The sequence below is a fragment of the Micromesistius poutassou genome (genome assembly GCF_964030765.1).
Source record: "Micromesistius poutassou genome assembly, chromosome: 20".
NCBI lineage: Eukaryota > Metazoa > Chordata > Actinopteri > Gadiformes > Gadidae > Micromesistius > Micromesistius poutassou.
In genome coordinates this window covers 3,540,535-3,566,275 of record NC_140290.1, presented here as the reverse complement: position 1 = coordinate 3,566,275, position 25,741 = coordinate 3,540,535, and the positions used below count along the sequence as shown (strand labels likewise).

General features: G+C 46.4%; 1 protein-coding gene across 1 annotated transcript in view; it reads left to right on the top strand.

The window, feature by feature from the left end:
- Positions 1-1,775: 1,775 nt before the first annotated feature.
- The window catches only part of LOC311365481 (thyroid hormone receptor beta-like), a 31,651-nt gene continuing 7,685 nt past the window's right edge, over positions 1,776-25,741 (top strand). The window contains 9 exon segments of the mRNA XM_084485032.1: positions 1,776-2,190; positions 5,319-5,378; positions 17,282-17,350; positions 18,073-18,123; positions 22,988-23,088; positions 24,996-25,067; positions 25,069-25,144; positions 25,512-25,564; positions 25,566-25,718. Coding sequence (XP_084341158.1) covers positions 2,163-2,190; positions 5,319-5,378; positions 17,282-17,350; positions 18,073-18,123; positions 22,988-23,088; positions 24,996-25,067; positions 25,069-25,144; positions 25,512-25,564; positions 25,566-25,718 — 663 coding nt within the window. The 5' untranslated portion in view covers positions 1,776-2,162.

The window sequence follows — 25,741 nt, the reverse complement described above, 5'->3', positions numbered from 1 at the left end:
TTTTCTTAAAACAATTGTAGCTGAAAATTAACATAGCCAAATTACAACCAATAGCTTCAGTCATTGAGGGCAAAAATAGGCCCAATGATAGGCCCAGATTTGACTAATTGGCTTTGCATGCTTTCCTTCTGTAGTGTTTCCCTTGTAGTCCAAGACATGCTGCCCACCAGCTTTCAAAGTACAATGCTGCCACTGGTGGATTTGTATAAATTGTATTCACATAATTATCCCTCCCTTCTATTTTTGTAGTTCACCAAAACACCCTGAAACAACTTGATTCTCACATACTTATGCCACCATACGCCACTAACAGTGCAAGCAGGCCAATGGCAACCAATTGCGCAATCCTTCATCCCTCACTTTAAAAACCACCAGCCGCCACTGTGTGTGTGTGTGTGTGTGTGTGTGTGTGTTTGGAGCAGTTGGGTTCAAGGATCTACTAAATCACTGGCTGGTTGGTGTGTTTCTACCCAACAAAGTATACCCTTCAGTTGAAAGGACGTACAAAGGAGAAGTTCAAGCCACTTTTGGAGCACGGCAGTTGACAGAAGACTAGGTATTCATTCTGCTGTCTGTCCTCTCTATCGTCTCTTATTTGTAGGTGCCTGCCGATGTAATCCCAGGCTACCATCAGTCCAAGCTTTGTGTTTCCTCCGGGAGGTGAGTGTGAGATCAAGGTCCACTGAGGCCGACCAGACGCAGACCGCTGAGACCGAGGTGGTCCCAGGGCAGCACTGGACCCACAGGGTGGTCCTGAAGGGAAACTCAGTATGCCAGTATGTCCCCCATAATCAAATGATCATATATAATATCAATATTTATATATACATATAGAGTGATACATAGTTATTATTATGATGACAGTTGACGGTACCCAGCCACCCCCCAGCCTGCTGCCAGGCTGCCGTGGCCTCACTGGGCTTCTGGAAGGAGCATCCTCTGGCTCCAATGGGCAATGTGGTCCGCTCTGTCCTTATCTGCTCCGTATTGTTGCAGACTTGATGAGATGTGAAGTGCTCAGAGTGGAATAGCTGAACAGTGTTGCGTGCGTGAGTGCACGCACACAAACGCATACGCACACAAACGCATACGCACACGCAGGCACGCACGCACGCACGCACGCACGCGCAAAAACATGCGCACCCACATGCACAATGTCAACATTAATTCCCCATCGCTGACTAAAGAATCGGGGATAAATTCTTTTGGATGCTGAAGCTCCATCTTGTTTTTGGTCTTTTCATTTTTTTCCCTCTTATTTCCCCATCGTCTATTTAAGAAGCGTACTGCAGTATCCTTAAAGCCCCTGCCTGTGTCCCAGGCTGGCCTCTCTCACTCTGCAGGAGGACTCTGACCTAGAGCTCTGTCTGCTCACCATTGGTACACACGCTGTGTGCGTGTGCCTGCGCTACATTTGTAGTTCTTCTCCTCACAAACACGCCAATGTGTTTTCTTTTCCCTGAGCTGACGACGCCCCCCTCTGCATCAAACGCCCCCGCTCGCTCCACAACTCTCCATTTCCAACCATGTGACTAAACAGTAGAGAGAGAGAGAGAGAGAGAGTGAGTCTCCCCCCCCCCAATGGTGGAGCCGAGCGAGGCTGTCCTGATCTGAACCCTTCAGCCACACACACACAGCGCTGCTGCCAAATGGGTAAGGGGGAGGGGTGTGTGTGTGTGTGTGTGTGTGTGTGTGTGTGTGTGTGTGTGTGTGTGTGTGGAGGGGGGGGGGGGTTTGCTGCACAGACTCATGGAAGGAGGGGCTTATGGATTTTTCGGCACTTTGCCACTGCTGTTTTCTTTTATAACGTCTCTGGCATTCCAACAGTTGCTCGCTTTCCCTCAGACAGCCTCCCTTTCCTTTATGTATCCTCTTATGATCTCTCTCTCTCTCTCTCTCTCTCTCTCTCTCTCTCTTCTCTGTCCTCGTATCTGTGAGCGTAACCCAACACTATGACCAGGGGAGGCCCCACACAGCCCGGCCCTGGGCCGCTCGCCCTGCGTCTGCATTCTGAGCTCAGGGCTCTCTCTAAAACGTCTGGCCTCAACGTGAGTGGAGCGTTGAGTGGGCGGAGCTTCATTGGGCCCTGGTTGGAGAAGAAGAAACCTTTCATGTTGCCCAGCATTTGAAACACTGAATCCTTCCTAAAACGATGGTTAACCATGCTGAGGCATCCGGAGCAGATCCAAGGTACAAGCCTGGCACACGCAGTAGCGGGCTGTGAGCCTACATTTCAGTGGGGCAGAAACAGCTGGCGTATGAGCTACATTAAAACCAAAAAGCTAATTGCTTGATGGCTAACTTCTCTTCCAATTTTAACCTCTAAAATGTTTTTTTTTGACAGAAAATCAATCAGTTCTAGAATATGACCATGGGGCAGACTACTTTACCACCATATAGGCGTCTTTAAGCGCAGATTTAAATCCTTATTACAGCCTGCAGGGTTAATCGATAAGCATACAGAGGAACGCGGTCGCTGAGCTCCCCTGCCCCAACATTGCATGGCACGTTAAACTCAACTAGAATCACAACCATCATCCAAAATTTGATGTCAGCAGACCAAAAATTGTTGGAAAGCCTACAGAAACAATAGATAGTTATTGTGACACTCACAATATTAAAATAGACTTAGAGCAATGATTTACTGAGGAACTAGTTTTTTGGGAGCATGCTTTTGCAAGTGGTTCGCTGCCCCACCTGCCCATATGCACGCGCCTGGCCGCACGTCTGGCTCTGAGGGTAGGATGAAGCTGGTCACTGGGTCATCTCCGGAGTCCAGCCGGGTCACATGATTGAGGGACATTTATGTTATTAGGGCTGCCGTTATTATCGTATCAATGCGTCTGCTCTGGCTCCTGCCATTGGTCGCCTGTCAGAGCTACGGTACTAGCTCCTCCTGCCCGGGACACCTTTCTGACTCTGGCCGCTGTGCATCTGCTACCACACAAATAGTGTCTCCAATCAATGCTGTCTGTCTGTCTGTCTGTCTGTCTGTGTCTCTCTCTATATTCTATATTTTATTTATATTCCTTTTAAGTTATAGGAATATAAGGAATATTACAATATCTTACATTATGTAGACATTACCGTTAATTATTTAGTATTTGTTTTTATCCTTTGTTTATCTTTTGATCTCCGTCAAAGGAAAAGCAATTAAATTAATGCATTTTTGATGAAAATGTATCGGTTAGATATCGATTTATTGATAAAATAATTGATAGATTAAGTGATATAGAAAATAATTGGTTAGTGTTAACCTAATAGCCTCAACATTTAAACGGTGGTCAACAGCAACATCAAACTAACTCAAAGTCCTCTGATCATAGTTCCAACTTTCCAACATAGTTAACAACACATGAGCCCCACCATTAGGGTGGTGCTAAACCCATAACAACGCATGAGCCCCATCATTAGGGTGGTGCTCAGGTGGTGTTATGGGTCAATATAAAGTGTTGCACCACACAAAGACGATGCTGTAAAGAGCATCCGTCAGCCCTGAGCTGAGTGAGGGCTGAGAATACCCTACATGTTTGGCCATGAGTAATTACATCACCATGGAAACTAACTACTCTCCTGCTCTCTCTCTGTTTCTCTGTCTCTGTGTAGTTTTGAGGTTGCCAAATAATACCTATAGCATATATTTATAAAGATAATGCCCCTTTTGCATTCTTCAACCGAAATTTAGATTTGACAGAAATGGTAATTGAATTGAATTAAAAGTGGTGGTTTCAGATTTTTATGCAGAGGATGGATTCAAAGAGACTCAAGCCCAGGGACAGGACAACAGGCCATTAGAGTGCCCATTGTTCCCAGTAGTGAGACAAAGGGCCTGCCACTGGGTCATTCACAAACCCAGTGCTCTCCTGGTACTGGGCCAGTGAGCCGTGGTGGGTGCTGGTGTGTGCTCACTTCTTTAGGCCCGGGCTCTACACTCGTTGACCTTGATGTGTTTGACCTTGACGTGACTTCAGTCGATCTGCAGGTTTAGGAACAGGATCTATTGATTTTCCTCCATTTGGCTGCACTCGCTCTTGGATGTCGGTCAGAAGGCGGTTGGTAATTTATTCCAGAGCTCTTGGAAACCGTTTCCTGAATATGGCTGAACAGGGGCTGCATCTGGGCCAGACCACCTTAAGCGTGGAACACACTGGCCCGACCGTTGGCCATCTGAAACGTTTGGGGAGATTCGGACGAGTACGGGTACAAATCTGTTCTGTGTGTTCAGCTGTGTTGGAAGCTTTTGGAACTGCGCGGACGGTGTCTGGTCTGATTCAACATGCAAAGTCTGAGAGCGTTGGCGGTCTGAGGATTGGAGTCATTGGATACTCTGATTGGTTGTGTGCTAGCGAATCAGCGCGGTGGGTGGGAGGGGTGGAAGTGACGATGGTAAACAAACCACTTAAACGGAGATGGTGCAGAGTTACAACTACACTTCGTCGTTGCATCGCATTTTTGGGATATTTCTACAAATTCCCGGAAGCTATGGTTGCGTGGACTGGAGTGTAGAATACACATGGCTGTGTAACCTATGGTCTGAGCTCTGTTCTGTCATTTCCTGTTTTTCCTGTTTGGATTACTGGCACGAGACTAGCGCCACCCGATGTGAAGGAGACTTATTGCATCTTATGCAAGGGCAGAACGTACACGCTACTGTGTAGTTGGCAGTAGTCTTCACTGTGTGTTTCAACTCTTCTGCCGAACGGGTCAGACGAGAGTCGACGGAGTGGTCGGATGAAGGCAGTTGGCCGTTGGTTTGAGTCTGGGCTGTGTGTGGGCCCCTTGTGTGTGGGCTGCTGGAGCATGTGGCGCACTTCCTGCTTCAACCTCACCCTGTTAATGCAGCCCCTCCCTCTCATTGTTGTTGTTGTTGGGCGGGAGTTTATCTTTCCATCAAACCATTTTACTAGGAGATCCAAAAGCCCCCAAGTCTAGGGTCTATCACCTAACCCCAATTCTAGGGTCTATCACCTAGCCCCAAGTCTAGGGTCTATCACCTAGCCCCAGTGGAGGTCAATCACTAAGCCCCAGTGGAGGTCAATCACTAAGCCCCAGTGGAGGTCAATCACTAAGCCCCAGTGGAGGTCAATCACTAAGCCCCAGTGGAGGTCAATCACTAAGCCCCAGTGGAGGTCAATCACTAAGCCCCAGTGGAGGTCTATCACTAAGCCCCAGTGGAGGTCTATCACTAAGCCCCAGTGGAGGTCAATCACTAAGCCCCAGTGGAGGTCTATCACTAAGCCCCAGTGGAGGTCTATCACTAAGCCCCAGTGGAGGTCTATGGCTCCCTGTGTTCACTCTTGACTCTGTGTGTTTCCTAGGTGCCTCTCCAAGCCAGCTCTGCGGCTCCACAACTCTGTCAGACTTCACCACTTCCTCTGGTAAGACACACACACACACACACACACACACACACACACACACACACACACACACACACACACACACACACACACACACACACACACACACACACACACACACACACACACACACACACACTTTTGAGGAAATACTGAATGTTAATGGCTCCAAAATAAGACTCCTTAGGAAGCCCCTGGTCTAGGGTTAGCTAGGAGTTCAGACGAGGCCTGGTGGGCAGACGATCGATAAAACCAGGTTAACATTTGTCAAAACGAGGAGGAAAGGCCAAAATATAAAGGTCTACTCCTACTAGTTGTACTGTAGTTATGCTCCAAAAGGTTGAACACACCCACGCACACGCATACCACCTGCTCGCACATCCAAACTAAATAAGCAGCTGCTACATCCCAACAGGTCACCCAGTTCCTCATGTTTTTGTTGTTTGCTGCCAATCTTGCATAAATCCTGCAGGATCCAATCAGCATCTCATCCTGGTCTCTTCTATGTGTGGCTCTGGTCTCCCAGCAGACCCACAGACCCCAGAGCAGAACTGGTGCTGCTGCCGTCGTTCCCTCGGTTTCAGGGGAATATTTTATTTTAAAAGAATTATACATATATATGTGTATATAATTCTTTTAAAATAAAATAATTGTCTGGCTGCTAGGTTAGGATTAACCTCTGAACAGCTATATATATATATATATATATATAGCTGTTATATAGCTGTTATATATATATATATATATATATATATATATATATATATATATATATATATAGCTGTTCAGAGGTTAATCCTAACCTAGCAGCCAGACAGCGGGGGGCTGGAGAAGGCTTCAGGGTTGTCCTGGACCTCGCCCTGGACCGGCCCCTGCTCCTCAGGGATGACCAGTGTCATCAGCGCCGGTGTGTTTGAGGAGCTCTCTGCGTGTCTCTGCATCGCGGCACAGTGGCCCGTGTCTGCATCAGGTTCACTCAGACGAGGAGCTTTCTGCTGCAAGGAGCCAGGGAGCATCCACACAGCTCCCCCACTCAAAGACAAGTCCCCCACACACACACACACATACACATATGTATGTATATATACTGTGTATATATATAGAAAACTGAGAAACCAGCTGGCAAATATCTATAAACCGTGCAAAGTAGTTTAGGCACACCTTGTACAAAGTATCTGTTGATAAGGGCCTGTTGACATGGGATGGATTCAAGGACTGTGTTAATACAGCTTTGGTCTTTTATCCTCAGAATAGGCTTTTTCCCGAATTCTGTTATGTATTGATGATGACCAAGGAAGGGAAAGGCTGCTGACCCTGTCTTAAAGGGACGGTCACCACCACCACTAAAGGCTGCTAACGCTCTCTTAAAGGGACGGTCACACCACCACCACTAAAGGCTGCTAATGCTCTCTTAAAGGGACGGTCACCACCACCACCACCACCACTAAAGGCTGCTCTGAGACTGGCATGTGTGGCCTGCATTCCTCTTCTGCCAGTCACATGCAATGTATAGATGGGTGATTCATGAACGATTTGTTCAGAAATAACTCCTCTTTGATGCGTCCCTTCATGTCAGTCCATATCTGCGAGTGGATCATTCATCGTAGCCCCCTACATCTCCACTCTGTTACTGTACATCACCCAGAATAGTGCATTACACTACCGTATTTGACACTCATTATTTCTATGCATGAATGAAAGATCCGACTCGAAAAGCTCTGTTCATTTGAATGAACGAGATCCAAGATCCAAGATCCAAGACTGAAAAAAGATCCCAACTTGGCAGACACTCGCATGTCTAAGATGGAAAGTATCCTTCCTTTAATGGAAAAGAAAACCTGTCCGCTATCTAATTTATTGTATAAATGTTCAGACAAAGGACCGTATGGATATCCTTCTAGCAGACACAGGGCGTATGGATGTCTGTCTCCTAGCAGACACAGGGCGTATGGATGTCTGTCTCCTAGCAGACACAGGGCGTATGGATGTCTGTCTCCTAGCAGACACAGGGCGTATGGATGTCTGTCTCCTAGCAGACACAGGGCGTATGGATGTCTGTCTCCTAGCAGACACAGGGCGTATGGATGTCTGTCTCCTAGCAGACACAGGGCGTATGGATGTCTGTCTCCTAGCAGACACAGGGCGTATGGATGTCCAGGCTTCACCACAGGTCATGGGCTAAGGAAACTCAGAACAGCCAATAACAGCCAAGTCATGAGTTTGACCCATAGAGGCCTATTTGAGTCTGTATTTGCATCTTATCTTGCAAAGCTTGGTTTGAAGCTTTGTTCCTTTAAATCCAGATTAGGAGCAGGACCAATCCTATGTTTAAGAGCCAAGTTATGTGCTGACAGACATAACAGCCCTTTGCCAGAATCCATGATGGAAATGGATTGTGGTGACAGATTCCCAACCGTTCCCAGTTCCCGGTGGTCCATCTGGCGAATGGGGATAACCTGGGAAGAGGGTCCAAACAAATCACTAATAAAAAGGTCAGACGTTTATGATTCAAACAAGGGCTGACACTTTGGGGCAGTAATGAACAGGTCTCTACTGAAGTAGGATTCACACAACACAACACAAGCTCAAGAAGGATGAGATCCCTTTGATGATGTCCTCTCTCTCAAAGGTCAATATGTCCCAGTGGGAAAAGATATAATCATGGAGAAAACCAGTAAGAATCCCTCCTTTGGGGGCTGGCTAATGCAGTAGTTACATCAAAACCAAGAAAGTAAATAATAAGTGAAGAAAGAGTGATTGCTTGAATGAATAACCAATCAGGAGCCTGAGTAGCGTGTGGGACTGTTTCCACTGGCTGGAGGGGGGCTGCATGGAAGACTGGGTAGACTGGTTCTGTCAAATTAACTGGTCTTGGTCTAGCAGAGCAGCACCGGTCATGGCCTCCTCTCTGGTGGAGGGTGAGGTCCAGCCTCTCCTCTCTGGTGGAAGGTGAGGTCCAGCTTCTCCTCTCCTCTCTGGTGGAGGGTGAGGTCAAGCCTCTCCTCTCCTCTCCTCTCCTCTCTGGTGGAGGGTGAGGTCAAGCCTCTCCTCTCCTCTCCTCTCCTCTCTGGTGGAGGGTGAGGTCAAGCCTCTCCTCTCCTCTCTGGGAATTATTATAATTTTTCGAGAACTCGAAACGTAATTCCTATTATGGTCAAATAGTCTTGGATGTTGTTTACAATGAGGTTTGTGTCCCTGAAAAGGAATGTGGCTTACGTTGTCATGACATCAGTCTGTGGTCCATATGCTCTGTGGTATGTCTGTGTGCCTGTCTGCGTCCAATTTCTGATGTACAATGCAAAATCTGTTTCGATTCACCCCAAAACTGTAGTGATGAAAGAATGTGATCATGAGGACACAAGCTGCTGTAGGTAAGATGGGATTGTGTGAAACACACACCTGTGATTGATAGGCAAGATGGACCAATTACGGAAGAGATGCCCTGATTGGTCAGAAGAGAGCAGGGAGAGGACTCAATTCCACTTTGGCTCATGCAGAGGCACAATGAACTCAGAACAGATGTTCTCTCCACTAGCTGACGGGGCTGTGCCATTTATATCAAATTATACTCAAACAATAGCTGTTAAAGTTATCTGCAACACCTTAAAAGATAAAGATGGCTGAAGGCCTGATTAAAGTGGAACTTTAATGGGAAAGGTAAAACTGTCACGTTACATAAATGATGCTCCATTAAATATGGCCTAGTAGTATGAAAGTTAGATCCTTTATATATATTATATAATATATATATTGTGTTTCCCATCATATTATCACTGAAGATGTGGACGTTCATATCCCTCATGTGTTTACCTTTTTTGATTTAGACAAATGAATGGAATTTATTTAGTTTATTTTCATGTCTCGCCATCTGTTTGAGGTCTTGCCATCTTTCCTGTTGCATGGAAGAATACAGATACAATGCATTATAGTTTCTGTAATCTCACAAACCTTTTGGGTGTTTGCAAATGCAGCTCACTTGCAGACTGTCTATGTTTCAGTTGTGCAGCTCATTGCAGCAGCACATGGACAGCAGGCAGGGGCCAAAACCCAGGCTCCTGGGAGACCCCTAGAGGATACAAATACATCTCCAAAACTCTTGAGCAATGCATTCTAATCCAGGGCCTTTTGTGTGTGGGTGTGTGTGTGTGCATGGGCGGGTGCATACGTGCATGCTTGTGCACATGCTTGTGTACCTGCGTGCAGGAGTGTGTGTGTGTGCGTACCTGTGTGTGTGTGTGTGTGTGTGTGTGTGTGTGTGTTCGTGTGTGTGCGTGTCCATACCTGCGTGGTTGTTTGTGAAGCAGGCACTTTCCAAGCTAAACAACCAGCCAAGATCTGCTCCTTGGGTTGGTTGTCTGATTTTTGCATAGCAAATTAGTTAGGTAGTGGATGCAGACACACATGTAATTTACTTCATTGGCCAATGCTGGGTAGCATTACATATATGATGGCTGTCGTGTCGATGGCTTCCGGAACCAGTTCTTAATCAGCGCAGAGCTCCCCACATCTGTGGCTGCACTACTGAGGAACGGAAGTCCCAAGTGGGCTACCACAGTAAACCATGAACCTCGGGTGAGAATGTTTATTTACACCTTACCGTTTAACTTAAATCCATGGTTAAAGCTAAAACGATGCAGATGCCCTTATTCGCTTGAGAGACTCAGGCCAGGCTATGTGGTTTCCTGTCTCATGGGCATTATCACCTTTCTGTCTCACAATGGGAAGTGTACAAACTATTGGTGTGCTTGTGAAATGGTGCTTTTGTCTCTGCTGCAGTTTGGGAAACCTGTTTTATTGTTTGCATCCATGCCGCCAAAATGAATGTTGAGCTGGTCATGTAAACCCTGGACACTTTAAGTAAAGAAATTTCTAAGTCAGTGGGAGGTCAATTACCTCCCACTGACTTGGCAATTTGAATATTAATATTAATATTATTTTCTCAAAAGTTACAATGCATTAGAGTAGAGGATGGAGTTAATGAAGAGATGAGGAAAAGCAAATGTTCAACAAAACTGTATGGATGGATACACGTCAACCTTTTAAGAATGCATGCATGGAGGTTTCTGTGTCAAGCCTTGTCAAGCAGGATGTGGTTATTGAAGTAAGGGGGCATTGTTTGACTTTTCAGTCTCACCTCACCCTTGGAGGAGTGCTCAGGAAATAGTTACTCCTGCAAGACATCTCCCAAAGAGATCATCGAATACACAGTCCAAATCTCAGCGACTACTCGTTTGTTTGCACTAAATTGCCCAAAGAAATGTCTGCAATGGTTACCACCAATGAAGAAGGTCAGCGTTAATCTGTATCTCTCCAGTGTGTGCGGTACATCCATGTCTCTGGAACGCACAGGGCCCTGCTCTTTACTGCCGTCTTGTCTAATGAGAGTCATTTCTAAACGTCCTGATGATATATCCACTGGGGAAATGATTTAGCCCGGCATATCCGGGTGGATGAGATTTTGGTTTGGCTGTGGGTTAGGGTTAGAGGCCTTTTGTGTAGAAATACTAACCAACCAACGGCTCTATAGAGGAGTCTCCTGGGCAGGAGTACACCGCTACACACACTGACCAACGGCTCTAGACTCTCCAACGATTGCCTGCGATACGCTGTTGATGACAGCTTCGTTGTATAGGATTGGTCACAGGTGCGCTGCTCAGAGGCTGCACTGCTACCCAGCTCAGCCTTGTATGCCGTACTGTTTTGTTCTATTTAGTGTTGTCTGTGTGTATGTTAGTCCTTACATGTATGGATATGTGTAAGATGAGAGCCTTGGAAATCGCTCTGCTGATCCTGTGGATTATTAATTCCGTGGAGGAAGATGCGGTGCAGTCGAACTTCGCACTCAACTCAACAGCAACACAAACAGGTGGCATGGAGAGGCATCCCAGCTGACTTGTGTGTACAGCCGAGATGCACTGCTGTCACTACGGCCGGAACCGACAACAAACGCAAGCTACGTCTACCCACCAGTGTTGTTGGATAACATCCCAGAGGAGTTGATCCGAAAGAGAAGGAGGAAGAAACGAGGAAGGAAAGGAGGCATTCGGAATCGCCTACAGAGGAGATTTACTCACCCCCCACTTCCTTCTATCGTTCTGGCCAACGTGCGAGCCCTACACAACAAAATCGCCACATACGGACATACACAAGGTACAGTCAAGATTTTCGTGAAGCATCACTGTTTTGTTTCACTGAAAGCTGGTTAAAGCCATCTAAACCAGACTCACTCTATGAAGTCCCTGGATTCACTCTGGTGCGACTGGACAGGGGAGGAGGTGGCGGGTACGGCAGTGTATGTGTGTACATTAATGATCTCTGGTGTCGAGCCTACTCAATAAAAATAAGGATATGCGACGATCCCAACGTAGAGATCCTGGGCATGACTTTAAGACCATTCTACCTGCCCCGTGAATTCGGGTGCATCCTACTGTTTGTTTCGCCTATATTGACCTCTGATCATAATGTTGTATGCATGACTCCAGTCTATAAATGAAAACTAAAGAGAGGGAAGCCGGAGAAGAAGGTTATTAGGACATGGACAAATGAAAGCAAGGAACAACTAAAAGCATGCCTAGACTGTACAGATTGGGACACTTTTAGAGATGGTTCATTGGATGAAATTACCACAGTCACAAGTGATTATATTAATTTCTGTATACAGTTGGTGGTTCCCACAAAGGAGATAAAAATCTATCCAAATAATAAATCCTATGTGACCAAGGATATAAAAGAAGTAATACATGAAAGGAAAACAGCCTTCATAAACAAAGATTTTGGTGCACTCAAATTATCAGAAAAAAAGCTAAAAAACAAAATGAGACAAAAATGTAAAACTGGCACATAGACAGCGTCTAGAAGACGCGTTTAATGCCAATAATCACAAAAAGGCATGGGATACGATGACATCTATGACAGGAATGTCATCTCCAACCAAACCTATTGTGACAGACAAGGAATTTGGCTTAGCTAATGACCTGAACACCTTCTTTGCCAGATTTGAATCATTGGACAATTCCTCAAAGTGCACTGAAATACTGAAGGCTGTAACACCTGCCCCCTCAGACAGAATTACCATCACTGAAGAGGATGTCAGAAAAGTGTTTCAGTGTACTAACACAAGGAAAGCTAATGGGCCGGACGAGTGCAGTGCTTTTCTCCTCAAGAATTTTGCATCTGAGTTGGCTCCAGTGTGGCAACCAATATTTCAAACCTCTGTAGACACACACACAATTCCTCTGTCTTGGAAAACCTCACACATAAAACCACTACCCAAAATCCAATGTCCAAAAGAACATAAGGATTATAGACCCATAGCCCATAGCCCTCACTTCAGAAATCACTTGAAAGAATACTGTTACAACATCTTGTTAGTATAACCAAAGACAAAGTCGATCCCTGTCAGTTTGCTTAGAAAAAAGGTTGCGGTACGGAAGATGCGGTTGTCACACTGGTCCACGTAATCACTAAACACCTAGATCTGTCTAATGAAGATTATGCAAGGGGGCTGTTCTTAGACTTTTCTTCAGCTTTCAATACAATTCAGTCTGATATACTGGTGTCAAAGATGGTACAGTTGGAACTGAATCCATGTTTAATTCACTGGTATGCTTCTTTTCTTACCAATAGAGTACAGAGGGTGAAAGTGAACAGAACCCTCTCCTCTGCATTAACTACTAATGTTGGGGCTCCTCAGGGTTGTGTAAGCTCAGCTGTACTTTTCACCCTTTATACTGATAGCTGTCGTACTGTAGAATGTCTGTCTGAAGGTTGCACCGACAGATCAGACCAACACATTCTAAAGTACTCTGATGATACAGTTTTAATTTCTCTCTTAAATAGTTCCAGTGATCCTGGACTGCACCACCACAGAGTAAATAAGGTGGTTGAATGGAGTGATAACAACGCTCTCATCATTAACACAAAAAGACAGAAGAGATTGTTTTTGGTGCACCACTAGAGATTGTGGCAACCCGGCCTCGTCACAATCAACGTGATGCAGAGCACCTGAGGAGCCGAGAGGAAGCCTGCTTAAAAGGCAGGCTTCCACACCCATTCGGGGCTCTCTCTTGGCTGGAGTGGAAGGAGAGTCCAGCCGTCGTGGCTGTGCCACCCGATCATCTTTTAGTTATTTTTACAAGAAAGACTTTTAAGTTTGATTAAACGTGCCGTTGTGGCTTTAACATCTAAGATTTGTGTGCTGATTCGAGCGAGGCGGGTTCACTCCCCGAGGCGGGTTGCCACAAGATACACAGATCCCCCATTGCTGTTCATAGTGAACAGATCAACCAGGTCTGTTATATACATATCTAGGAGTAGTAATAGACCATCTTCTGTCATGGAAAGATCAGATTGAATCAGTGTGTAAGAAAACAAAGCAAAGAATCTATTTCCTTCGCCGTCTTGAGATCTTTTGGTGCTAGTAGAAGGATTCTTCTTTTGTTTTTCACTTCTGTGATTATGAGTTCTTCAGTACCACCTGGTATGGATGTCTGTCTGTAGCCTTAAAGTCACAACTGCTACAAAAACTAAGCATTTGTTCAAAGATTGTCGGACAACCACTTCATAGTCTGTATACCTCTACGTATGATAACAGCATTCTGAGGTTGGCAAGGAATATCACCTCAAACACCAGCCATGTGTTGTATAGAGAATACAGGTTGCTACCTTCAGGAAGGAGATACAGTGTTCCAACACACAATAAGGTTAGACTAAGGAAGTCCTTTGTCCATCAGTCAACCTTATGGCTTAATCAGGAGCTTAGCCATAGGTAAGCTCAGCGGTGGACATTTGCTCTCATCTGCGTGTGTCTATATATGTATTTTTGTTTTGTTTCCACTGTGTTATGTCGTGTGTATATGTGTTCTATGCATACAATGGCTGCTGGGTCGCAAGACAAATTTCAGCCAAGCTGACAGTAAAGTTCTATATCATAACATAACAACATACCATCTATAGAGGAGTCTCCTGGGCAGGAGTACACCACTACACACACTGACCAACGGCTCTATAGAGGAGTCTCCTGGGCAGGAGCGTAAGCCTCTGTTGAATATACAATATATACATAAATATATATATATATATATATATATATGAAGTACACACACAAACACAAACAAACAAAAATACATTCACAATATTGTTGTCTTGCTGCTATTTAAGTTAATGTCTAAGTTAATGCGTGTGGCTTGTTTTGCTAATTATATTATTATGTGTCCACTCTGCTGAATGTGTGTGTGAACACTCCCCTCCTGTATTTCGGTCATCAGGTATGCATTGTGATGTGTTGGCTAAGTGGGCTGCCTGTTTTAGCCTGCTGGTTCTGTGCCTCGGCCCTGCTTGGCGTTGCATATCTTCTTCTGCATGCGTTGCCTCTGGGTGTCAGAGCGCCCATCCTAACACATTTGTAAATGGTGGTATTTGCATGTGATTATGAAGACTAATGTGATTGTCCCTCTGCCAGTAGTGTGCACGCACGCACACACGCACACACACTGTACTCTACACACACACACACACACATACACACACACACACACACACACATACTGTACTATACACACACACACACACATACTGTACTATACACACACACACACACATACTGTACTATACACACACACACATACTGTACTATACACACACACACACATACTGTACTACACACACACTACTACACCCACACACACACACTGTACTACACGCACACACACACTGTACTACGCACACACACTGTACTACACGCACACACACACACACACATACTGTACTATACACACACACACACACATACTGTACTATACACACACACACATACTGTACTACACACACACACACACTGTACTACACACACACACACATACTGTACTACACACACACACACACACACACACACACACACACACACTGTACTACACACACACACACACACACACACACACACACACATACTGTACTACACACACACACACACACACACACACTGTACTAGACACACACATACTGTACTACACACACACACACACACACACACACACACACACACACACACACACACACACACACACACATACTGTACTACACACACACTCTACTAGCAGCAGGGCTGCGTGGCTCACCGCCCCCTGCTGGAGGCGATGCGTGAACGTGTCCCGTCAGCGGTGGCAGTCCAGTGTTTGAGCCCAGCTGCTCACTCAGTGTAGCAGAGCTCCTGTTGGTTTCCACGGTGCGGCCCAAGAGCGGCCCGCAGACAGACCCCGCTGTCAGGGGCTCCTCTAGCGCAGCTACAGCAGCCTCAGGTCTGCCTGTCCTCGGCGGTCCTCACAGAGGGAGCCGGGGCCTGTGTGCGTGTTGATAGGTGTCTGTACGAGGGCAGGGCCAGGCTCGTCCCAGCTGCTCATCGGGAACACAAAGTGCTCTCCTGGGGCGAGCTGCCGGAGAAGGTTTTGTGATGACAGCGTTTCCCATCATGCTTTGAGGGGCGTCCCCCCCCCCCCCCCCCCCCCCCTCAACGCCATGTTTACACACAACGTGGAGGCCGGGTGCAGCGCAGCGGCAGAGGGCTGGGTTAGAGTATGCAAAGCTGATGTGGAGCTCAGCACATACAGTCTCACACACACATACACTCATACACACGCAGAGACAAACACACGCACATACACACTCACGCAGATACACACGCAGAGACAAACACACTCACATGCAGATACACACTCACACGCAGATATACACTCAGATACACATGCAGAGACAAACACACTCACACACACTTACACCCTTGCACGCACATACTGTACACTCCCACGCACATACACGCTCACACACTCGAACACACTCATACACACTCACACACTCACACACTCACTCTCACAGAGACACACACATGTTGTTCTTTATTTTCCTCGCTGTCATATTTCTCTGCCCACCAGCGCGTTTTGCAGCCTTCCTAGAAGGCAATCTGTAGGAAGGTGCTGTCCTCTTTACACGACGTACTTACGAAGGACTTGATATGTTCACTCATCCCCGTTTCTTCTGGACAGTAAACGGCTGAGTCCAGCTGTGCTCCAGCATTCTTTCCCACTGGTTCACAGCGTGAACTGAGCTGTTGTGTTGATGCAGGGCAGTAGGAATGCTAATACACGCGCACACACACATACACATACATACATACATACACACATACACACATACATACACACATATATATATATATATATATACTGTATATGCATACACATGCACAAACACGTGCATACACACACACACATGCACACATACTGTAGCTTGTAGCTGGGTAAAGACGACTTCCTGCTACCTCCTGAAGATCTCCCTCCAATAGTGAGTCATTGGTTCAGAATGCGCTTTGTAACGGAACACCTCGGGAGAGACGAGAAGCAGACGGAGGATAAGTTACGAGCTTGAACACTTGTATCTAATCATCATGACTGAGTTTAACAAGACAACTTATGGATGATTAAAAAACAAACGGATACAGGATTTTAAATTTATCCCCAACCCCAGTTGTCTTTAGATTTCGACTTGGACCAAGCCCCGTATGTGGAGTAAAGAACAACGTGTGACCACTAGATGGCGCTGCCTTCAAAGGGAAAAGGAGATGGGTGCAAATGAGGACAACACAATCTGGAACCGTTCAGAACCTAAAATAATTCACTTTGACAGTCTTAGCTGGGATAAAACCATTAAAAATAAAGTGGGGATTGCATATTGCCTAAAGTATAAATAGCCTTTGTATGTGAAAATCCAAAAAATGACATCACAATTAATGGTAGCCTACCTGGTTGGATATTGAAATGTACGCATGACAGATGATGCAACTACCCAACTACCCATGGAACCACACAATGGTAGTGTTATTGTTTGGTGAGCTGTCATTGATCCGTCCGTCTGTGTCCATCTGTCTCCAGGCAGCGATCCAGATGTGTGTGGCCGCTCTGAGGATGAAGATTCTGCCCTGAAGCCCAGCAGTATGTCAGGTGATTACAACAACAACCGCGGCATGCCTACTGAGTGGTTTCCTGAGACCGTGTGAAACATATAAGCAAGTAGAGAGTAAGAGTAATATTGACTCATTGTCTACATTCGGAGGGAACACACACACATGACATTGACCATTTAAAACAGGGGTCCCCCACATCAGCCCCCCCCCTTAGTAATAAGAGAATAATAATCATCCACAAACCATTGTTTTCATTTGTATTACATTATGGTTTGCCGTTGTGAACTGAAATTACAATTCACCACAATTCTAAAGAAGGAAATTCTGAAATCGAGAAAGAAAACGATAAAGTTACAAATGATTGACATCTTCTATCAGTTTTATTTCTGAATGATCTAATTAGTGTAAAAATAATTGGATTTGATTTGAGTACAGCACTGGCAGTGCTGAATAGTATGTATTCCAGCCGTAACTATTGTGTTTTGGCCTTGTTAATATCCCCTTTGATGGCTTCCTCCTCCACCACCCATAATGCCCTCACCTTACCTTACCTTTCCTCAACACTGTATCTCAACAGTGGGCCGAACACCAGGAACACACACACACAGAAAAGCACTGATGATGTTCTAAATAGTCATTTAGCTTCGGTTCAATTTGAGGTGAAACATGGAACCAACAGAGAAAAGCAGTCTGCGTCTTTCTCCTGAGTGGCCCTGTTGTTTTTCTGCATTATTTATAAGTGCTTTCTCTCTATTTCAGAGCCAGGAGACAAAAGCTCCCCCCGCTGGACCGATGAGGCCATTCAGAACGGTAATGTTCCCCCTCAGTGGGGGTCTGGGGTCTCATGGGGGGGGGGGGGGGGGTTAAACGCACAAGGTCACATGATCACAGCGCTCGCTGCTTGTGGAAATCTGACGGGATCAATTATTCTCCTCTCGCTTTCTTTTTTAGCTGATGTTTAGGAGCTGGCGGTTACGGTATCTATCAGGTGACGGTTAATGGAGATATATCTATTTGATGCATTATGACTTGTCCTGCACACATCAGAACCGTCATACATAATAATGCCATAGAGCCTTCTTTATGTTTATGTATTGATTTGAATTGAAGAACATGGCTGCAGTGTTATTGGACAAGACGATGAACCAATATTGTTAAAAAACAGAACAATCATGAGGAAACAAGGACCAAGAAACAAAAGGTTCCCCAAACCAGATCCAGAGTGTCAGTAGTGTAAGGTCACAGAGCAGCAGGCCGTTGAGACGCTTCAGTCAGAGGTCCTGCTCGTAGCACAACAAACGGTTTGAGCCACGCACTACAGCACCGCCGTCAGGGGACAGCTGCCGTCGACCCTAGTGCCAGCGTTAATCCTCCAGAAGAACCTTGATGAAGTGGAACGGGCTGTTGTCATCTGAGCTGGTGAGGAGGTGTTCTGAGGACAGGTCCTCCTCGGGTGTCCCTGCTCACGTGGCCACAACTGGCTCCAGTCCAAAGTTCAGGGCCTCTGTGGTCCGTACATCCACCGACGGTTCCTCGACCCCCAACACCAAGCAGTCGATGTGTCAGGTGGTGCATTTGTTCAGCAGACTGCTGTGAGAGGCAGAGGTGGCAAGAAATGTACAGATTTATGTACATTTTTTGATTTATGTACAGAAGAGCAGGAAGAGTAGAACATCATGCACATTCCATTCCCTGCCATGCCCTCTCCAGATTAGGGCTGGAAATATTTAGTAGAACATCAACGCTTATGGAATATCCATGCAGCCATTTTGTTATCGTCATTGAAGGGACTTTGTAGATTGGATGAATCAACACAAGGCAAACGTGTGTGTGTGTGTGTGTGTGTGTGTGTGTGTGTGTGTGTGTGTGTGTGTGTGTGTGTGTGTGTGTGTGTGTGTGTGTGTGTGTGTGTGTGTGTGTGTGTGTGTGTGTGTGTGTAATGTGTCCTGAACTGTGTGTTTTCTTGTCTTTATTTGATGTATTTTAACTATAGACGTTAACTAATAGCTTGCAGTTGAACACTTCTTAACCCATCATGTCGCTGAGCGTCTTTCTCCTCATTGAACATTAGACCTTCAGACGAGCTTTAGTATTGAATGAATAGAAAAGGTATTCAGCATCTTTCAAAGTCAGAAGCTGCACATCCAGATCCTCCTCTGTTTGATGAGGGCGACTCTGGTTGAGGTTGTACACTTGGAGTTGTAAACATGGCTTTGTGATTTGTTGTCAAGGCTCAAGTTGTGCACATAGCCGCCTTAAGGAAAGGAAACAGCCTTGACTTTGTGACTTCTGTTTTCTTTCTGCTTTGTTTGTGATGCAACCTTGTCTTTTTGGCACCAATGGATTTCATAAACGGTTTATTTTCCAAATAAATGGATTTTGAGTGTGAAATTAATCTATTTTAGTAGTTGATGTAGTAGAACCTTGTACATTGACCAAAATAGTACAAGTTTGAGGCATTCCAAGTTCCTGCACTCCTGTTAATACAGTGGCATACGGTTCCTGAGCATAAAACAGATTAAAGCATTGACAGATATATACGTCTAAATGCTTCTAATGCTTATAAATGCTACTGAATCCATTAACAAATTCACAGCTTAGACAACACCGCTTCATTAAAGTGTCAACCCCTCTTGGCAAGTCGATTTACCTTAAACTGCCCATCTTTCAACAGCTAGAGCAGCTATTGATCTCAAAGTTCCATTGATCTGCTGGAACTGAATCATCTATTGTGTTTGGTCATTTAATTTATTTTTAATCCATTGATTGATGGTTTTAATTGGACATCTTTGTCCTTAATGGAAATATACCATTTTGGAACATTATACATATATAGCATGTGTTCACATGTGTCAAATGTATTACATTATACATGTTAACCCATCCATAATGTATCCTGTTAAAAGAAAGTTATATAGAGTGACACACTTCCAGTATCACTATGAGTGGAGGCTCCTTGGCTTCCTAGTCGCCCCCCTCATATGACCCTCTCTCCTCTGGTGTGGAGCGGAGTCCAACCCAAAGGTCCAGTGGTGGTCTGACACGATGATGAAGGATGACGGGGTGGTCCTAATGAGGCATGGGGGCCTCTGGAGCGACAGCGGCACTATGGGACGTGTCTGATGGGGTTCAGTCATTAGCTGGGTTCAGGAGTTATTTCTAGGTACGATGATGAAGTTCTCCAAACAAATGGCTTAAGGGCCTCACACAGGTTAGGTAAGAATCAAACTTAACAATCATGTCATCATCCAATATCTAAACTTTTCTGTACATTCAATACGAATTTTGAAATATTCCCAACACGTATTTCAAAAATGTATTGCGTATCCGTCCATTAAATTTGAAATGAAACCTTCTTTTCAGTCTTTCAGAACATCTTATGTGATAAACGCTTTTGTCTTCTGATTAATCACTACACTCCAAAGATGTGAGGTATACGATAACTTGTGAGAAATGTAAATAGCAGAAGTGTAAAATACAGAGGAACTATCATGTGGCCAACAGGACACAGAGAACACAGTTCCTGTCTTTCTGTGTTTCTGGTTCCTGGACAGCATCAGGACTTTAGCTCACTAATCACTGACTCCTCCCCCCTGTGGGGCCCTCCCTGATTGGTGGAAATCAGATTAGAGGCTGGTGTGGTCAGAAACATGCTTCCTAATTCAGACGGGATTGAGTGGATAAAAGGTTCCTCAGAGAGGACACTCTTTCTAGGAACAAGCTCATCTGTTGTCGTAGGTTTGGGGAACCACAAGTGTGTAACCTGAACACGGTTTGTTACATTAATGTAATCTTCTAGTCAGGTTAAACGGCTCATTCCACTGCTCATTGGCTCAAACATCATCCAGAGTCTTTGGGTCATTTTTTCGCCACAGTATGGACTTTATTTTTTGACTCTTTGGCTCTGTGGTGGCGTGCCACCTACAGGATGTCTGTGATAACCTCCTGCCTGGCAGAACTGTACGGTGGGCCGCACGCCAGCACGGGGGGCTACCCGGTCCCCGGGGGCGGGGAATACTGCATGCACCCCGCCGAGGGCCCCGGCCCGGGCCCCTGGGAGCCTCAGGGCCCGCTCCATCCTCCATGCACGGAGCAGGCCAGGGCGTCCAGGGCGCCGTTGGGCTCCTCCTACACGCCCGTCTTCACTGGCGACCTTTGCAGCATGGAGATGTCTCTCAGTGACTACCCTGACTACCAGGGGGCAGCAGCCTGCCTCTCTGGGGCAGCAGCCCGTAATCTGTCCCAGAGAGAGGTCTCTGTCCCGGAGAGGGGGCCCTCCACTGCAGCTGTGCAGTGGAGGCAGGGAGAGCATCAGAGAGGTACTGCTCTGCAGCCTGTGAGACTCCTGATAGAGCTCTTCAGGGGGGCTTCTCTGCTCTCAATGCACCTTTCTGCTTTCATGACATTTTGTTTTACATTTATTTGGCATTTGGTAAAATTGTATTACTCTGCTTTTTCTTGGGGATTACGACACTGTGAGATGGTGAGAAGATCATGGCTTCCAGTAACTGAACTGTTTGTATTTAATTGTTCTGTTATCTGGTTGAGGTGTGGGTGATGGGGGTGGGGGGGGGGGGGGGGGGGGGCTGCGTCTGATGCTGAGGGGGTCCCACTGGAGGCGGGGGGGGGGGGGTTATTGATTGTGTTGTAACTGGGGACCTGAACAGAGAACAGAAGGCTTATTGATCACTGGTCCTCCACTAACCCAGTCTTCTGGAGGTCTGCCCCATTAATCTCCACCCAAGTGGGCTCGCCAAATAAAGAGCTGGAGGTCTGCCTCATTAGGCTCGACCCCAGTGGGCTCGCCAAATAAAGAGCATGTCCACATGGGCGAGGGACACATCATCAGCGAGGCATCCCAAGGCCACCAGGAACCAGGAGCAGAGCTGCATTTATTCTAGATGATTCCCATTTCTGTCATGCTGGAGTCAATCCCCTACTACCCCTGGTTTGGGATTAGAATTATGGTTTGTGTTCATCTTCTACTTTCGTTTTCAGTTGCAGAAACTGAGAAATGTAACAAAAAGATACAACACACTGACACACTGATGTGTTGCAATAAATTACTATATAATTAAACACTCTATACTATTTACTGTTAATACTTCAGATAAAAAAAAATCTTTTTGCTATTCACTTTTTGACTAGTACAAAATATACAAACCGTTTTGCAAAAGGGACTCACCAGTGGAGAAACTAAGCAACTTAAGAGTTGGATTTCTATTCAACCAGAGGAAGGACAAAAAGATACAAAAACGTGGATCAATTAGCTTCATAACTAGTATGCCTTGCTCCCATAATGGACTTGCTTGCAAGCTAGCTGCTGACTTTATTAATTTATATTGATCTATTTAATCAGCTGGCAAACGTTCATACCCTTGTTGACTTTTAAAGACACACATGTCACATATTGATGGCCCCATTGTGTAGAAACACAACTAATAATCTACCCCACCGCCATAACAAAACCCTAACCTTAAAGTACCCTCACAGATGCTCCGGTAAATATTCAGTCAATAAACTTTGTGCAGATTTCAGACTGCAGAGAAGCACATAAATAGCCTGTTCCATAAGTAGTGAGTTCTTTAAATGTGTTTGTGTTTTACCCGTCTCAGTTTAAATCATTTCATCTACAATTGTTGCTGATGCTTGTTGTTCTTTGTGTCTCTGCCAGGGTACATCCCGAGTTACCTGGACAAAGACGAGCTGTGCGTCGTGTGCGGGGACAAAGCCACTGGCTACCACTACCGCTGCATCACCTGTGAGGGCTGCAAGGTAATGGGCTCCCTTCAAGACTCAAGAAGTGTCCCTGTGTTTAGTGTCATTCCCTAACATGGTGGGATGACTAAAGGAGTGTCTTAGTGTCATGCCCTAACAAGGTGGGATGACTAAAGGAGTGTCTTAGTGTCATTCCCTAACATGGTGGGATGACTAAAGGAGTGTCTTAGTGTCATGCCCTAACAAGGTGGGATGACTAAAGGAGTGTCTTAGTGTCATGCCCTAACAAGGTGGGATGACTAAAGGAGTGTCTTAGTGTCATTACTTATCATGGTGTGATGACTAAAGAAGTGTCTTAGTGTCATTACCTATCATGGTGTGATGACTAAAGGAGTGTCTAATGCCCCCTTTCCACCGGCGGCTACGCTTCGTACCCAGCACGCCTCAGCCCAGTAGTGAAGTATAGCCCAGCTCAGTTACGGCTCGCGTTTCCACCGCCGCCAGTACCCTTATAGTTGGGCGGGGTTTAAGCCGCACGGCAATAGCCGCGGCAGCTACATAAGCATCGTGATCTCATAGCAGCCCAACAGTGTAGCCTGTTACACAGTGTAGCCTGTTCTTCTTTTTCCAAGGAAAAAGAAGAAGAAAAAGAAGAACGCGCACAATGAACAAAGAGCAACAATGTAGGACGTCTGAGAAGGACGGCAATCTTTTGCACGACATTTTCTCGCCGTAATACCTCGCGGGTACTGTGTTTGTTTGTTATTATCCCCCTGATTCTGTCGACCAATTATCGGACGGCATGTGTAGCTCGAACTTGCCGGCACCCTTTCACGGAGAACGGCTCAATACGGCTCAGTCTGGGTCACGCCCACTTTTGGCTGTGGAAACGCGACCCGTGCCGCACCTTTGCAGACTGAACCGACCCGCACCCTGTGGTGGAAATGCGCCATTAGTGTCATGACCCAACATGGTGTGATGACTAAAGGAGTGTCTTAGTGTCATGACCTAACATGGTGTGATGACTAAAGGAGTGTCTTAGTGTCATTACCTATCATGGTGTGATGACTAAAGGAGTGTCATAGTGTCATTACCTAACATGGTGTGATGACTAAAGGAGTGTCTAATGCCGCTTTTCCACCGCCAGTACCAACTCGACTCGACTCGACTCGCCTCGACTCAACTCGGTTTGGTTGCGTTTCCATCTAAAAAAGTACCTCTTCAATGTGGGCGGGTCGTAGAAAAGAACCTCTCCACCATGGGCGGGTCGTCATTAGGTTTTAATCACGGGAGACGCGATTCCCGGGAAATCTGAATCTGATCAATACTATTTCCTGATTCCCGGGAAAGGTTATGATGGGAAATAAAATAAAATAAAAAGCGCAATGACTGCGCGTCTATTGTTGTCATACGGTAACGTTGATAGAGGCGAAACTCGAGCCCTAGGAAAGGAACGACACTGAAACGAAACAGCGAAACGCTGATCCTCCGGAGCCGGTCCGTGGACTCCAGCCACGCCGGACACACACAACCACGCCCGATACACATAACGACGCGCAGCCTAACTCGAGCCCCGGGAAAGGAGCGACACACACGGCGAAACGCTGATCAGTGTCCCCCTCGGGAGCGGATTCGTGGACTCCAACCACGCCGGACACAACTTAACTTTGAATGATTACTCCCATTTACAGCCGCTGGCCAATCAGTTACCAGCAGCCTGTATACGTCACACAAAAGTACCTACTCCGCTCGCTTGGAACCTCGACGGAGGTAGTACTAAAAAAAAGTACCCGGTACTAGGTACCGGGTACTTTTTTTGCCAATGGAAACGCAAATAAGGCGTGGCGAGTCGAGTCGAGTCGAGTCGAGTCGAGTAGGTACTGGCGGTGGAAAAGCGGCATTAGTGACTTACTGCAGTAGTGTGGTCGTTGACCCCCGCTGTGAACCCATGTGACCCATTGCAGGGGTTCTTCCGGCGGACCATCCAGAAGAACCTGAGCCCCTCGTACGCCTGTAAGTTTGAGGCCAAGTGTGTCCATCGACAAGGTCACACGCAACGTGTGCCAGGAATGTCGCTTCAAGAAGTGCATCGTGGTCGGCATGGCAACAGATCGTAAGTATTTATTTTCATGATCGACCTGCAAAACGTCCCGCAACACATCCATTTTGTACTTTATCAATCAATCAAATATCCCTCTGTGTGTTCTCATCCTCCCCCTCTTCCTCTTCCTCCTCTTCTTCTTCCTCTTCCTCTTTCCCCTCCCCCTCCTCCTCCTCTTCCTCTCCCTCCTCTTCCTCTTCCTCCTCTCTCTCCTCCCCCTCTCCCTCCTCCTCCTCCTCCTCTTCCTCTTCCTTCTCCCCCTCTCCTCCCCCTCCTCTCCCTCCCCCTCCTCCTTCTCCTCCTCCCCCTCTTCCCCCTCCTCCTTCTCCTCCTCCTCCCCCTCTTCCCCCTCCTCCTCCTCTCCCCTCCTCCTCTCCAGTGGTGCTGGACGACAGCAAGCGTCTAGCCAAGAGGAAGCTGATCGAGGAGAACCCGTCAGCGGCGGCGTAAGGAGGGGGTCCAGAAGACGCCGGGGGAGCGGCAGGAGCCCACGCAGGAGGAGTGGGACCTGATCCGCATGGTGATGCAGGCCCACGTGGACACCAACGCCCAGGGGAACCACTGGAAGCAGAAGCGCAAGTTCCTGGTGAGCTCCTCCTCAACGCACCC